Below are 17,330 nucleotides of genomic sequence, written 5' to 3'. Positions count from 1 at the left end.
CAGAACTAAATGTTCAGAATGATGTCCAGTGGAATACCCTTTTAAACTAAGTGCCTAGGTTTTTCTACCTGAGCTGCAATACCAGATACAGCCTTCTGACAACAGTGGTGCTGTATATGGACATAACCCCAAATGGTCAAATCTAAATCTGATTGAATTAATAATGTTAGATTCCACAACACTTTATTTCACGCTATCAGGGTAGGGTCACATGTAGCGTATACGCTGCCTATTTGAGGCTGCTTATTTCAGTGCTAGCAAAGTCTATGGGTGTTTGTCATTACTTCCATAGGCTTTGCTAGCACAAAAATACATAATAATAATTATTTTATTTATATAGCGCATACGCTACGTGTGACCCTACCTTAAACCATCATTAACAGACTCTACAGTTGTCATAAAAACATCCAGGACATCACAGACTACAAGGAATGGTTGGTTGGTTGGATAAAAAAAAATATTCATATATATATATATATATATATATATATATATATATATATATATATATATGTGTATGTGTGTGTGTGTGTGTGTGTGTGTGGTGTCCCGGTACAGGACCTTGTCCTGTCCCTTGTCTAAAGTCCCCTCAGATAGAGTCCCTCCATTCATATAGGGCTTTCCTGAAGGGCTTACCCTTGGTTGCCTCATGTAAAGTGTGTTTATACTTATTTAATGTATAGAAAATATAGGTACAGGACCTTAGTGGTCACATGATGTACGGTTGTGATGTATAAAATGTAAAAGGACCTTAGAGGTCATGTGATGTACCCAGAGTTCACTGGGTTCATAACTTACAGGTTTGCTGACCAATGAGCTTAGTCCAGCCCCTTATTATATAAAGGGCTGTAGCCGCTAAATTCGCTCTCTTGGTCTCTAGTTCCTGCACTACAGAAGCACAAGCATCTCATCAGCATCAATTCAATTAATCTAGGCCAAAGCCTAAGAACCTGCAGCCACTAAACATGAGTTACTCAAAGCTCCATCTATCAAATCCTGTGTGACTACTACCAGCTCAAATCTTCTAAAATAGTAGCACAGTGACCTGCATAAAAGCTCATTGCTTCCCAGTCCCAGCAAACCTGTGAGGAACCTGTATCCCGGTTCACTCTTGAAAAGACTGTTAGGCTAAAGACTGTTTCATAAATTCCGCAAGTAAAGTTTCTTCAGTATATTCCTGAAATCTGCTGTGGACATTCCGTTATTTTTCCCTGCCGTTTGTGGGAAGGTTGGCGGTAGGAACATTACCATTGAGGAAACCTCACCCTGGCGTCACGACATTCAAGGGTTAATACCACCAGACCCTACACTACCACTGTAAAACCCCAGTCACGTTTACTCCCCCGGCACCATATATATATATATATGCCTATGTGGGCAAAAATAATTTTTGCAGAGTTCAAATCTATGGTGGTCGGCGCAGTAGCTGAGAATAAATGCATTAAATATGAGATTAGAAAAACATGTCTGCTTTCTCCCATAAAACATACCCACTGTTGTCCAAGGTCTATATCGGGTATTACATTCCATAGAATTTATTAATACAATTCTTAATTAAATACATCGAATTTGGTTTTGTGAATTATCTACAGTAATAGAATAATCGTCTGTATGCGTCAATCAACCAAGAGAATTTAATGAGCATCAATGGAAAGATGTAACCCTAAGAACTTTTTGGCCCGACTGGAATTATTTTTCTGAATTTCTGAATTACCCCTTGAGCTTTTCAGTCAGAATTTGGGTTACTATAAATGATTAATGGAAGTTAAATCAATGTAAATTAAGTTTTGTGACTTGTGAATACAGTTAGGGGGACATTTATCAAAATCTGTACAAAGGAAAAGTTGCTGAGTTGCCCATAGCAACCAATCAGATCGCTGCTTTCATTTTGCAGAGGCCTTGTTAAAAATGGAAGAAGCGATCTGATTGGTTCCTATTGGCAACTGGGCAACTTTTCTTCTGCACAGGTTTTAATAAATCTCCCCCTTAGGGTATATATGCTGTGTTGAACAAGTCATGTATATTGATTTAACAGCATCAAATCCACATCATATACGGTGCATGTGAATATACTATAATAGAAAGACAAATTGTCCACAAAATGACACAAAAATGGTCCCCAATGATCCAAAAGGAGACAGCCCCATCTAAAGGTGACTTTGGGGCTAATAACATTCCTACTAGGGTCTATGGGGGAGATTTATCAAAACCTGTCCAGAGGAAACATTGCCCAGTTGCCCATAGCAACCAATCAGATCGCTTCTTTCGTTTTGCAGAGGCCTTGTTAAAAATGGAAGAAGCGATCTGATTGGTTGCTATGGGCAACTGGGCAACTTTTGTTTTGATAAATCTCCCCCTATGTCTTATAGAATGATTCACTAACCTATACGCTCTTTGGGGGAGATTTATCAAAACCTGTGCAGAGTAAAACTTGCCCAGTTGCCCATAGCAACCAATCAGATGGCTTCTTTCATTTTTAGGTAGGCCTGTGAAAAATGGAAGAAGCGATTTGATTGGTTGCTATGGGCAACTGGACAACTTTACCTCTGCACAGGCTTTGATAAATCTCCCCCTTTGTGTGCAATGATAACAACAAGGATTAAAATACAATCAAAGTGGATGTGTGTACGTTCTATATGGAGTGGAAATGGAATAACAACGCTAATATTTAAGTACATGAATCCCTAGATCTTAGAGTTATTTAGTAACTAAAGATCAAATCTTTAATAGAGAAAAAAAGAGAAACCTTATCACAGAAGAAATGAATGAAAGCTGTGCCATTATGGCAAAAAAAAGTGAATAAAATGTTTGACAAGGCTCCATGGAGTAGGACCATTGGACTAGGAAATGTAAATAACTGCAGTGATTTGTGGCTAAGTTAGAAATTCCTAATTCATGTTCCTTCAGATGAACAACATGGAGAACTATTACCATGGTTTCAACTTTTGTGCAGTCCCATAGTCTATCATTGAATGCCCCCTCCCCAGAGTCTGTAGGATTTAGAGAGTGGGTAATATTATTCTTCCCTCCTCAACGCCATCTCTTTACTCTGATCTGCTGCAGAGTCCCAGCCTACTCAATAGAGGCCATAACATGTTGTGTCTCTAAAGGGGACGTATAACCTCACATGAACACAGAGTGAGGTTTTGGACACTTGCTCTTTTTCACTTTGCGCATGAATCGGTTGAACTCTCTGTTCCCTTTGTCCCACTTGTGGATAGCAGTGAGAATGTGCTGGTTCTTCACCTTCCGACCAAGGACCAAGAACTGACCACTCAACTGCTCCAGCTGAGGACATGGACAATTGGCTCCATTCTTCAAGAATAGGACAAGATCTCCCCAGTCCTTCCTCTGGATAGGACCTTTCTTCAGTGCTTTCTTCTTACGTAGGATCAGCTTGCGATCTCCACTGTCTTTCTTGACCTCCCGGATGGAAACTTTCAAAGCTAGAGTAAGAACAGACAAAAAAACAAAAACAAACGTTTTCTTTAAAATATTTTTATTCGGGTACTTTCTATTGCCCTTTGGGCTGTCTGACTCCTGTACTAACCTGCATAGTATTGGAAAAAGGAAGACCTTGTGCGTTACCTTTGAAAGCCTTGGATCCGTAAGTGGGGATACCTTATCTCTAGAGTAGGTGCAAGGTCACAATGGTCAAATGGCCAAGACGGCCTCTTAACTTGTTTTAGAGATAAAAGTGCATATCACCCCTAATAATGGGGTCTCCAGATATCGTGGATGAAGCTGCAGCCTGAAGGTCACAGGGAGGCAAGTACCCAACCTGTCAGAATGCAGTAGAAGCAGTGGAAAGAAGACCCTGTAATGGAAACCAGGTGCTGCTTTATCCAGGGTATATCCCTTTGGCATCCGGAGAGTTTTTTGGGGATATACCCTGGATAAAGCAGCACCTGGTTTCCATTATAAGGCTAAGTTTCCACTTGGTTTATTTTCTGGCAGTTTTTGGAATACTGCAACTGCAGTTTTTGAGCCAAAGTCAGAAGTGGAACCATTTGTGAGGTGAAGTATAAGTCTTTCCTTTATATCTCCCATTTCTTTTTAATACACTTCTGGCTTTGGCTCAAAAACTGCAGTGGCTGTATTCCAAAAACTGCCAGAAAATAAACCAAGTGGAAACTTGGCCTAAGGTCTTCTTTCCGATACTTCTACTGACTCCTCTAGTGACTTAGCTTCCCAAGAACAAAAGGATCAGGCTTTTGAAATCCAACATACCCTATCTTTCTCTCCCAACACACCACGCTGAAAAGCAAAGAACTACACAACTTCCTGTCAGGGATAATTCAAGCAGTACAATTTGTGATAACACTATAATAGTAAGGTACAGTGCATTCGGAAAGTTCTCAGACCCTTTTACTTTTTTGCAGCATTGTGCTAAAATAAAATAAAAATATATATTTTCATCCCAAAATTCTGCACTCAATACCCCATAATGAGAATGTGAACATAGAATATGATAAATGCTTGCAAATTTATTAAAAAGGAAACTGGTCAGGGTTAAGGGAAAGCTGAATGGAGCAAAGTACAGAGATATTTTTAATGAAAAGCTGATCCAAAGCACTCTGGACCTCAGAAGGGGCTGAAGCTTCGCCTTCCAACAAGACAATGACCCTAAGCACACAGCTAATACAAGACAGCAGCGGCTTAGGGACAACTCTTTGAATGTCATTGAGTGGCCCAGATAGAGCCCTGACTTAACTTCTTAAGGACCCCCCCCAGGGCGTACCTGTACGCCCTGAGTCCGCTCCTTTTCTCTAACGTGTGGCCACGGTGGGGCTCCGCATCATAGCGGGTCGGGCCCGGCCTCTAACAACGACCGGGACCCGTGGCTAATAGCGCATGGCACTTAACCTTTTAGACGCAGCATTCAAATTTGATTGCCGCATCTAAAGTGAAAGTAAACTACTCTTGGCTAGCTCAGTGGGTTGTTCTGGACCGCAGTGGCGAAATCGCAGCTTCCCAAACAGCTGGGGGACACAAGGAGGGTCCCTAAGTTTCTCCTGTGTGTCCGATCGCCGAATGACTGCTCCGTGCCTGAGATCCAGGCATGAGCAGTCAAGCGGCAGAATCATTGATCAATGTTATCCTATGGGATAACAATGAGCAATGTAAAAGATCAGTGTGTGCAGTGTTATAGGTCCCTATGGGAGCTATAACATTGCAAAAAATAAGTGAAAAAAGAAAGTTAATAAAGATCATTTAACCCCTTCCATAATAAAAGATTTAATCACCCCCCCCTTTTCCCATGTAAATAAAAATAAACATATGTGGTATCACTGCGTACGGAAATGTCCGAATTATAAAAATATATTGTTAATTACACTGCATGCTTGGAAAAATTTCCAAAGTCCAAAATAGCGTATTTTTGGTCACTTTTTATATCATGAAAAAATGAATAAAAATGCGATAAAAAAAATCCACTAAAAACCTCAAATCACGGCACAAAAAAATGAGCCTTCATACTGCCCCGTACGTGAAAAAATCTAAAAGTTATAGAGGTCAGAAGATGACAATTTTAAACATATAAATTTTCCTGCATGTAGTTATGATTTTTTCCAGAAGTACGACAAAATCAAACCAATATAAGTAGGGTATCATTTTAATCGTATGAACCTACAGAATAAAGATCAGGTGTCATTTTTACAGAGAAATTTACTGCGTACATACGGTAGCCCCAACATTTTAAAAATTGCGTTTTTTCTTCAATTTTGCCTCACAATTATTTTTTTTCCGTTTCTCCGTAGACTTTTGGGTAAAATGACTCACGTCATTACAAACTAGAATTGGTGGCGCAAAAAATAGGCCATCATATAGCATTTTAGGTGCAAAATTTTAAGAATTATGATTTTTTTTTAAGTAAGGAGGAAAAAACTAAAGTGCAAAAACAGGAAAACCCTGAGTTCATAAGAGGTTAAACATCTCTGAAGAGACCTGATAATGGCTTTCACCGATGGTTCCCATCCAACCTGACAGAGCCTGAGAGGATCTACAGAGAAGAAGGGCAGAAAATTCCCAAATCCTGATGTGTAAATCTTGTGGCTTCATCCTCAAGAAGACTTGAGTCTCTAGTTGCTGCCAAAGGGGCTTTAACCTTTGTTAATGCTATATTTTAATGTTTCCTTTTTAATTAATTAGTGCAGAATAATGGGGAAATCATGGGGTGCATTAATAGGGGCATAGATGCCCACGACAAGGAAATAATTCTACCGCTGTACAAATCACTAGTCAGACCACACATAGAATACTGTGTACAGTACTGGGCATCAGTGTACAAGAAAGATATAGAGGAGCTGGAGAGGGTTCAAAGACGGGCAACCAGGGTAATACGGGGAATGGGAGGACTACAGTACCCAGAAAGATTATCAGAATTAGGGTTATTTAGTTTAGAAAAAAGAAGGCTTAGGGGAGACCTAATAACTATGTATAAATATATCAGGGGACCGTACAGAGATCTCTCCCATGATCTATTTATACCCAGGACTGTATCTATAACAAGGGGGCATCATCTATGTCTTCAGGAAAGAAGGTTTCTACACCAGCACAGATAGGGGTTCTTTACTGTAAGAGCAGTGAGCCTATGGAATTCTCTCCCGGAGGAGGTGGTCATGGTGAACTCTGTAAAAGAGTTCAAAAAGGGTCTGGAAGCATTTTTGGAGAATAATAACATTGCTGGTTATGTATACTAGATTTATAGGGACAGAACGTTGATCCAGGGATTTATTCTGATGCCATATTTGGAGTCGGGAAGGAATTTTTACCTCTAGTATGAGGGTTTTTTGCCTTCCTCTGGATCAACTCAGTAGGGACTCATTAGGGATATAGGTTGAACTTGATGGACTCTGGTCTTTTTTCAACCTTAAGAACTATGGGGGAGATTTATAAAAACCTGTGCAGAGGAAGAGTGGTGCAGTTGCCCATAGCAACCAATCAGATTGCTTCTTTCATTTTCCACAGGCCTCTAAAGAGGCCTGTGGAAAATGAAAGATGCAATCTGATTGGTTGCTATGGGCAACTGCACCACTCTTCCTCTGCACAGGTTTTGATAAATCTCCCCCTATGTTACTATGTTACTGCACAGTGTATACATGTGGGTACTATGCACTGTAGAATATGGGTAATATATACTATAGAATATGCAGGTATTATACGGTGTATTATATTTGGTGACTATACTCTGTAGTATATTTGGGTATTATACACAATACAATATTTTGGGACTATACTCCATAGAATATGTGGGTACTATAAACTGTAGAATATTTGGTGACTTTATACTGTAGAACAGGTAGGTACTATACACTGTTGAATATTTGGTGACTATATTCTGTATATATTCTATATTCTGTATATGAGTATGTGAGTACTTTATACTACAGAATATGTGGATGTTATATGCTGTAGAATATTTGATTACCGTATATACTCGAGTATAAGCCGAGTTTTTCAGCACAATTTTTCGTGCTGAAAACACCCCCCTCGGCTTATACTCGAGTGAACTCTCCGCCCTCATTGGTCTTCAACCTGCGGACCTCCAGATGTTTCAAAACTACAACTCCCAGCAAGCCCGGGCTTGCTGGGAGTTGTAGTTTTGAAGCCTCTGGAGGTCCGCAGGTTGAAGACCACTGCGGCCTTCGATATCATTCCGCTCCCCCCCCCCCTCTCACCCCCTTTAATTCTGTACTCACCTCCGCTCGGCGGGACGGGTGCGCTGGTCCGGTGCTGCAAGACTGTCCGGTGGGAAGGTCGTCCGGTGGGATAGTGGTTCCGGCCTGCCATCTTCACCGGTGGGGCCTCTTCTCCGCGCTTCGGCCCTGGAATAGTCATGTTGCCTTGACGACGACGCAGAGGTACGTTCATTACCAACGTCCCTCTGCGTCGTTGTCAAGGCAACGCCTCTATTCCAGGCCCGAAGCGAGGAGAAGAGGCCCCCCGGTGAAGATGGCAGCCCGGAACCAATATCCCACCGGACGACCTCCCCACTGGACAGTCCTGCAGCACCGGACCAGCGCACCCTAACGTCCCGCCGAGCGGAGGTGAGTACAGAACTAAAGGGGGTGAGAGGGGGGGCTGGATGATGTCGAAGGCCGCAGTGGTCTTCAACCTGCGGACCTCCAGAGGTTTCAAAACTACAACTCCCAGCAAGCCCGGACAGCCGATGGCTGCCCGGGCTTGCTGGGAGTTGTAGTTTTGAAACCTCTGGAGGTCCGCAGGTTGAAGACCACTGTATCAGACATTGACAAGCGGTGATAATGAAGGGGGGGCTGATGACATGTGGTGATGATGAAGGGGGGGGTGTGGGATGATGACAAGGGGATGATGAAGGGGGGTGGTGTGGGATTATGACAAGGGGATGATGAAGGGGGGGTGTGGGATGATGACAAGGGGATGATGAAGGGGGGGTGGGGATGATGACAAGGGGATGATGAAGGAGGGAGGGGATGATGACAAGGGGATGATGAAGGGGGGGGATGATGACAAGGGGATGATGAAGGGGGGGTGTGGGATGATGACAGGCGGTGATGATGAAGGGGGGGTGTGGGATGATGACAGGCGGTGATGATGAAGGGGGGATGATGACAGGGTGATGATGATGAGGGTGTTAATGACGGGGGTCTGGATGATGACAGGGGGGGATGATGTATTTCCCACCCTAGGCTTATACTCGAGTCAATAACTTTTCCTGGGATTTTGGGGTAAAATTAGGGGCCTCGGCTTATATTCGGGTCGGCTTATACTCGAGTATATACGGTATACTCTGTAGTATAAGTGGATACTATATACCGTAGAGTATGTGGGTACTATACGCTGTAGAATATTTCAGGACTATATATTGTGAAAGAGGTTGGTACTTTGGTGTAGAATATGATAGAACTATACTGCAAAGAATATGTAGGTGCTATACACTGCACAAAATATATACACTGAAGTATATGTGGGCACTATACACAGAAGAAAACAAAAACATAACATATTTTAAGATGTACAGAGCGACTATATTCTAAGAAATGCATAGATATAGGAGACTGTGACTTGCTGCAGCTGTCCCCGCCAGTCGTCTAGATGGGCCACAACTGCTGAGAGCTCCACTGAGGGCCCATGATACTTCAGCTGAGCTCTGTGTATACACTTGCAATGGGGGTCTAATAATGATCGTGTAGGCAGATCACACAGTATCTCTCAGCAGTATCAATCCGGCTTGCAGACAGCTGGAACAGCAAAGCGGCAGGTGTGAGATGTCCCCGTGCTCTTCGATCAGATTTAAAGAAACATTACAACCCATCTACATGAAACAAGGAACCACCAGTATTGGGATCGGATCCACTGCAGATTTAACCCCTTAAGGACCCGGGGTTTTTCAGTTTTTGCTTTTTCGTTTTTTCCTCCTTACCTTTAAAAAATCATAACTCTTTCAATTTTGCACCTAAAATTCCATATGATGGCTTATTTTTTGCACCACCAATTCTATTTTGTAATGATGTCAGTCATTTTACCCAAAAATCTACGGCGAAATGGAAAAAAAATCATTGTGAGACAAAATTGAAAAAAAAAAAAAAAACGCCATTTTGTAACTTTTGGGGGCTTCCGTTTCTACACAGTACATTTTTCAGTAAAAATTACACCTTCTCTTTATTCTGTAGGTCCATACGATTAAAATGATACCCTACTTATATAGGTTGGATTTTGTCGTATTTATGGAAAAAATCATAACTACATGCAGGAAAAATGTATACGTTTAAAATTGTCATCTTCTGACTCCTATAACTTTTTTATTTTTCCGTGTATGGGGCGGTATGAGGGCTCATTTTTGCACCGTGATCTGAGGTTTTTAATGGTACCATTTGCATTGATAGGACTTATTGATCGACCAAAAATGCACTATTTTGTACTTTGGAATTTTTTTGCGCATACGCCATTGACCGTGCGGTTTAATTAACGATATATTTATATAATTCGGACATTTCCGCACGCGGTGATAACACATATGTTTATTTTTATTTACACTTTTTTTTATGGGAAAAGGGGGGTGATTCAAACTTTTAATAGGGGAGGGGTTAGATGATCTTTATTAACTTTTTTTTTTTTCTCTTTTTTTTTTTTGCAGTGTTATAGCTCCCATAGGGACCTATAACACTGCACACACTGATCTTTTACATTGATCAGTGGTTTCTCATAAGAAACCACTGATCGATGATTCTGCTGCTTGACTGCCCATGCCTGTATCTCAGGCACTGAGCAGTCATTCGGTGATCGGACAGCGAGGAGGCAGGTAGGGAACCTCCGGCTGTCATGTAAGCTGTTCAGGATGCCGCGATTTTGCCGCGGCGATCCCAAACAGCTCCCTGAGCTAACCGGCATGGTTTTACTTTCACTTTAGACGCGGCGTTCAACTTTGAACGCCGCATCTAAAGGGTTAATAGCACACGGCACCGCGATCAATGCCGCGTGCTATTAGCCACACCGTGGCCCCGTGTTATAGATCGGGAGCGGACTCATGACGTACCGGTAGGTAATGGGTCCTTAAGAGTTAAAAGTTGCGGATCCACAGTAATAAAATCCCCAGTTGCTGAGCCACAACTGATTCAAAACCGCAGCAGATCCAGTGTGTGTGAATGCACCCTAAAGCAGCAGAAAACAGGGGTGTAAGAAAGCACATTGCAACATAGGGCTAGTCATCAGGAGAAGTGATGAGCGGCAGGGGCCATATTCAAATTCACGATATTTCACAAATATATGGATGAATATTTGTCCTATGTTCATGAAATTCGCTTATTCGCTATGTTCGTTCATTTTTTTCCATGCAAAAATTGTAATGAAATTCATATAGTACGCAAGTGCGATTATATCTTTCAACTAACTAACACTATACAGTGGTCCCTCAACATACGATGGTAATCCGTTCCAAACGGACCATCGTTTGTTGAAACCATCGTATGTTGAGGGATCCGTGCAATGTAAAGTATAGGACAGTGGTCTACAACCTGCGGACCTCCAGATGTTGCAAAACTACAACACCCAGCATGCCCGGACAGCCAACGGCTGTCCGGGCATGCTGGGAGTTGTAGTTTTGCAATATCTGGAGGCCCGCAGGTTGAAGACCACTGGTATTGGAGGTTATACTCATGTGTCCCCGCCGCTCCGGACCGTCACCGCTCATCACCGCTGCGCGGGATGTCGCCTTCCATCGCTGTCGCTGCGTCCCCGTGGTGTCCCCGACGCTCCGGCAAGGCCTCTGCTTCCCTGGCATCCTCGCTCTTCATCGCCGCCATCACGTCGCTACGCACGCCGCTCCTATTGGATGCCGGGAAGGCGTGCGCAGCGACGTGATGACGACGATGGAGAGCGCCGACGATGCAGGGGATCCCGAAGAGGACGCGCCGGAGCCCCAAGGACAGGTAAGTGATCGTCAGCGGACCACACGGGGCACCGTAAACGCCTATCCGGTGGCAGCTGAAGCAGTCTGCGCTGCCGGATAGCCGTTTATGCGATGGCCCCGACATACAAAATCATCGTATGTTGATGCTGCCTTCAACATGCGATGGTCTCTGAGAGGCCATCGTATGTTGAAATGATCGTATGTCGGGGGGGGGGGGTCACTGCACCCTACACTAGAACCTATCTGCTAAACTAACCTATCTAAAGCTAAAAGGAGGGAGGGATCAGTGTCCTCTGGAAGTGCCAATATTCGTGAATATTTGCATATTCGCATATACGAAATATTCGCACTCCACACCGACTCGCACAGTACATAATATTGGAGCCTTCTTCACAAGCTGGAAGCAGGGAGGGATGATCACTTTTTTTTGTAGCACAGTACACATCATTGTTATAATGTGTACTGTGAGGGAAAAAAAATATTTGTTGTTTCAAATTTAGTGCGGTAAAAATTGGCATTTCGATTATTTGCGCTCAACACTAATCAGGAGACAATACAGGGTAAGTGTCACATTAGAAGGCCCCAGGTTTTCTTACCAAATTCACTGGCACACATGTGTTCATAGAGAGCGTCGGCTTTAATCTCGCTGTCACACTGCGGACACACCTCTGTCTCTGCGTAAGACACAAAAACATACATTTAATTATACATTGGGATATTAGAGAGAGAATTATCTTCTTTCATCTGAAGCCCACACATCAAAAGTAACCTATTCCACCAGGCAAAGTCTCAATTCCTTTTAAAGGGGTACTCCGGTGGAAAACTTTTTTTTTTTAAATCAACTGGTGCCAGAAAGTTAAACAGATTTGTAAATTACTTCTATTTCAAAATCTTAATCCTTCCAGTACTTGTTAGCTGCTGAATACTACAGAGGAAAATCTTTTCTTTTTGGAACACAGAGCTGTCTGCTGACATCACGAGCACAGAGCTCTCTGCTGACACCTCTGTCCATTTTAAGAACTGTCCAGAGCAGTATATGTTTGCTATGGGGATTTTCTCCTACTCTGGACAGTTCTTAAAATGGACAGAGGTGTCAGCAGAGAGCACTGTGCTTGTGATTCAGCAGAGAGCACTGTGTTCCAAAAAGATAATAATTTCCTCGGTAGTATTCAGCAGCTAATAAGTACTGGAAGGATAAATATTTTTTAATAGAAGTAATTTACAAATCTGTTTAACTTTCTGGCACCAGTTGATATAAAAAAAATAATAATAAACTCTGGCCAAGGAAGAGTGGCTTGTTGATTGGCGCCCCTTTTGGTACCCAGCACCCAGGGCACATGCGTTACACCTCAGGAAGCCTCTTATTTTGGAAATATGGGACTGCATTACCTTTGTTTTTTGTTTCTTTCATCTACTGGGTAATATATATTTTTTTTCTGCACAATGATATTACATTTCTGTGGATTTTTTTTCAGGCACTAGGCACATTAGGAGGATTAAAGGGGTATTCCAGGAAAAAAATTTTTTTTTAAATATCAACTGGCTCCAGAAAGTTAAACAGATTTGTAAATTACTTCTATTAAAAAATCTTAATCCTTTCAGTACTTATGAGCTTCTGAAGTTAAGGTTGTTCTTTTCTGTCTAAGTAATCTCTGATGACACGTGTCTCGGGAACCGCCCAGTCTAGAAGAGGTTTGCTATGGGAATTTGCTTCTAAACTGGGCGTTTCACGAGACACGTGTCATCAGAGATTACTTAGACAGAAAAGAACAACCTTAACTTCAGAAGCTCATAAGTACTGAAAGGATTAAGATTTTTTAATAGAAGTAATTTACAAATCTGTTTAACTTTCTGGAACCAGTTGATATATAAAAAAAAGTTTTTCCCTGGAATACCCCTTTAAGTGAGTAGTTAAACCTATTTTTTCAATATGGCCCACAGCCCCTGCTGCCCATGGAATGTCTGTAAACCTAAGTTTGTGAACCCCAAGTCAGACATTGTGGAAAAATGTTTGAAACCTATAATAAATGTGGCGTAAGTCAGGTCACCAGAATTCTGATGCACTGGCAATAGTAAATCTGGGCCAATCTGTCTTCAGTTTTGGTATGGGTCACTTTTTTTTCTCATTTTTTTTCTTTCACTACACTATTCCTTTAGGTTGCATTTAATGAGGGTGCGCCCCCTCCATGCGAGGCCGTGCTCTTCTTTCAGCCTCCTGCCCCCCCCCCCCCTATTGAACTCTGAATTCTCTTAAGATGCACATTTTTCTGCAAAAATTGTGAGTTTTGAGCAAACATCACCATTTCTGCACAAAAATGTGCAGATTTAGAGGGCTTGATAAATGTCCCCCTATAAACCCTAAGTAAGGCAGAGTGGCTCATTGGGGTCCTTTCTGGCATTCCGAAAACATGCATTATCCCTATTGGCTAAACAAGTGTTTGGCCAACAGCTATCTGAATTGTATGGTCAGTTTATGGTTTTAAAGGGGTACTCCGGTGAAAACCTTTTTTCTTTTAAATCAACTGGTGGCAGAAAGTTAAATATATTTGTAAATGACTTCTATTAAAAAAATCTTTATCCTTCTTGTACTTATTAGCTGCTGAATACTACAGAGGAAATTCTTTTCTTTTTGGAATGCTCTCTGATGACATCACGAGCACAGTTCTCTCTGCTGACGTTATTATAATAATAATAATAATGACGTTTTATTTATTGTTGTCCTTAGTGGGATTTGAACCCAAGTCCCCAGCACTGCAAGGCAGCAGTGCTAACCACTGAGCCACCATGCTGCCCTTAGCATACATCTGCTATGCATGGTTGCTAAAATGGACAGAGATGTCAGCAGAGAGCACTGTGCTCGTGATGTCATCAGTGTTCCAAAAAGAAAGGAATTTCCTCTGTAGCATTCAGCAGCTAATAAGTACTGGAAGGATTAAGATCTTTTAATAGAAGTAATTTACAAATATGTTTAACTTTCTGCCACCAGTTGATTTAAAAGAAAAAAGGTTTTCACCGGAGTACCCCTTTAACAATTTAGGGTAGTGCAGCTCACAATCTAGACCAGTGGTCTTCAACCTGCGGACCTCCAGATGTTGCAAAACTACAACTCCCAGCATGCCCGGACAGCCGTTGGCTGTCCGGCATACTGGGAGTTGTAGTTTTGCAACATCTGGGGGTTCCCAGGTTGGAGACCACTGATCTAGACCCACTGAGGGAGGCCATGATTAACTAATGGGGGGGCACAAATACCCAATGTGTATAGTACTTTAGAAAAAGTAGTATGCAGATAGGAGTCAGTGCTCTAGGTCTCCTTTAGTGTATTGGATATTTTGATAAATAGGACAATTGTTAAAAAATAAATAAAGACAATTGTATCCCTTAGGTCTCACTAAATGAATATCTTATGATCCCACTGGAAATGATAAATTCATATACTGAATAAGTCAAAGCCTCCAAACCAGGGTGCCTCCAGCTGAGGCAAAACTACAACTCCCAACATGCCCTAGCATGAAATATAAAAAAAGTGAAATATGCGTACAGAGTTTAGCGCAGCAGTTGCCCATTAGTAATAAAAGTGCATATATATATATATATATATATATATATATATATATATATAGATAGATAGATATATATAGATATATGGAATAATAACATAGAAAAAAATCTATTTATAAGTAGGTAGAATATAATGCTGACACCTCTGTCCGTTTCAGGAACTGTCCAGAGTAGGAGCAAATCCCCATAGCAAACCTCTCCTGCTCTGGACAGTTCCTGACATGGACACAGGTGTCAGCAGAGAGCACTGTGGTCAGACAGGGAAGAACTAAACAACTTCCTCTGGAATATACAACAGCTGATAAGTACTGGAAGGATTAAGATTTTTAAATAGAAGTAGACGCCCCCTGAGGAAGCGAGTGTGAAAACGCATTCGGTGTCAAGGTGAGGTGTCTAGGCAGGGTGCATACCATCTTTCTTGTTTACTCACATGTTATTTTGTATATAATTTTGTACTATTTTTCTAATATACTTCAAATTATTGTTATACTATTATTCAGGCTTGAGTCCTGTAATCGCACCTTGCTGCCATGTATATAGTGTTGCTATCATCATGTGACTAGTACACACTCACCACTTCTTGTCTGTGTATCCGACATAACTCTCCTATTACATGTATTTTATGTGATTTTGTATATGTTTTTGTACTAATAAAGAATCTATCAATTATTATCCATATACTTTGGTCTGTTGTGTTTGGCAGTATATCATTTACAAATCTGTTTAAGGCTACGTTCACATTGCCAGCTGTCTCCGGCAGTGTGAAGCCCGTTATTTTAGGATCGAGAAAACCCGGAGAAAAAATAGTTCTTGCACCGTCTTTTCCTCCGGTTTTTCTCTCCAAATATAACAGCTGCTATTGAATATAATGGGGTCCATCGGGACCCGTTATTTGCCGGCATGCTCTGGCAAAATTACGGCAGGCAAAATGCCAAAAAATATATAAAAAGATGGAGATTGACAGCCAAATTTTCCGGAGCATACCGGCAGTGTGAAAGCAGCCTAACTTTCTGGCACCAGTTAATTTGAAAAACTTTTTTTCCTCTGGAGTACTTCTTTAAAAGGCTCCCCCAATAACGCACTGACGACAGGTTGTTCCACTGCTGTAACCCTCATCTATTAGCTGTAATCTGTGCTGGAATAAAGCAACAAGTATCCTAATTCCCTGCAGCATCACCTCAGGGAAAATGCACATTACATGGTGTCAAGTAAAATCAGTGGGTTGCCCATACTATAAATGGGGGTGTTGGGTCCTCCAGAGCAAGAAAGACTCTCGGGAGCTATTCTCTTTTCTGGCGAATAGCTCTTTAGAGTCCGGTCCCAGTAATGTGTAAAAGTGAGAGGCTATGCTGTTTGTTCTATATACAAGTAAATGGTGTTTTTCCATGGTATAGGTATATCTGTCTGTTGATTTACTCAGGTATTAAGAAGTTGCAAATAAGAGAGAATTGGAAAAATTATTATTTACGAGACATAAAGATCTTGTTCATATAACTGTGTAGGTAGGGAAATAAAGTAGGTTGGGGCTATTATATGGTATCTTGATGAAGTAAGGTAAATGTGGTGTGTGAATTCTTAATTTAGATTCTACAATGAAGGAATGTCTCTGGTGGTGTCAGTGGTCTGGCCTCCCCAGTGGAAATTGTGCACTTCCCTTTATATATGGCTATGTCTAAATTGCAGTTGATGGAGTAGACGTCACCAACAATATAAAGGAATAAGTTTCTCAATGTGTTCAATTATCCTGCAAAAATGTTTCTCTTTTAGGACCTTAATGGATTTTGCCAGTGGCATAGCATGGGTTGCCCGAGCCCAAGTGTTTTGTATCGCTGCTCTCTGCGTCACAGTCTGAGAGTAGGGCTACAGATTTGACAGTCACCACCATGATTCGCGGCACTTTTTCCTGTAGGGTGCTTCACTATCACTGTAGCACACAATATAGTGTATGTAAGGGAGCAGGGACTTCAACCTATTGCCAGACACCCTGCTCCTGTACAGTGATGAGCAGCGATGCATACATTCTATGCATCACTGCTCACTTTTCGTTCGTTGTCTGGGCTAAGGGGTTCTATGCTTTACAATTTAGGTACACTGGCACATCATCTCATGGTTACAACCAAAGACCACAGTAATGTGCTGCTATCCCTCTGGCCTTACCATCCTCAATATCTCAGATATGAATCTCTTGGAAAAGCAATGTTTTTTATGGATGCCTGGAGGTCAATGGGATCTTATTTATGATAGGGAGTCATGGCAAGTTTCTCCAGGCCTTGGTGTCAGATGGACCCAATGGACCCTTTATCACGAGACATGATGGTTGGGTAGAAATCCATAAAGCTCTACTCTAATTACGCTAAAATAATGTCTTCAATGACCTATTAAT

The 17,330-nt window shown here is 41.7% G+C and overlaps 1 protein-coding gene across 1 annotated transcript in view; it reads right to left on the bottom strand.

Moving 5' to 3' along the window:
• Positions 1-650: 650 nt before the first annotated feature.
• Positions 651-17,330, bottom strand: part of SFRP1 (secreted frizzled related protein 1) — a 40,036-nt gene continuing 23,356 nt past the window's right edge. Inside the window, exons 2-3 of the mRNA XM_056569186.1 lie at positions 11,986-12,063; positions 651-3,446 (exon numbers count right to left, since the gene is read on the bottom strand). Coding sequence (XP_056425161.1) covers positions 3,124-3,446; positions 11,986-12,063 — 401 coding nt within the window. The 3' untranslated portion in view covers positions 651-3,123. The remainder of the gene's footprint in view (positions 3,447-11,985; positions 12,064-17,330) is intronic.

This window comes from Hyla sarda, chromosome 4, assembly GCF_029499605.1.
Source record: "Hyla sarda isolate aHylSar1 chromosome 4, aHylSar1.hap1, whole genome shotgun sequence".
In the NCBI taxonomy this organism is placed as follows: domain Eukaryota; kingdom Metazoa; phylum Chordata; class Amphibia; order Anura; family Hylidae; genus Hyla; species Hyla sarda.
This window is presented reverse-complemented; position numbering and strand designations above follow the sequence as displayed.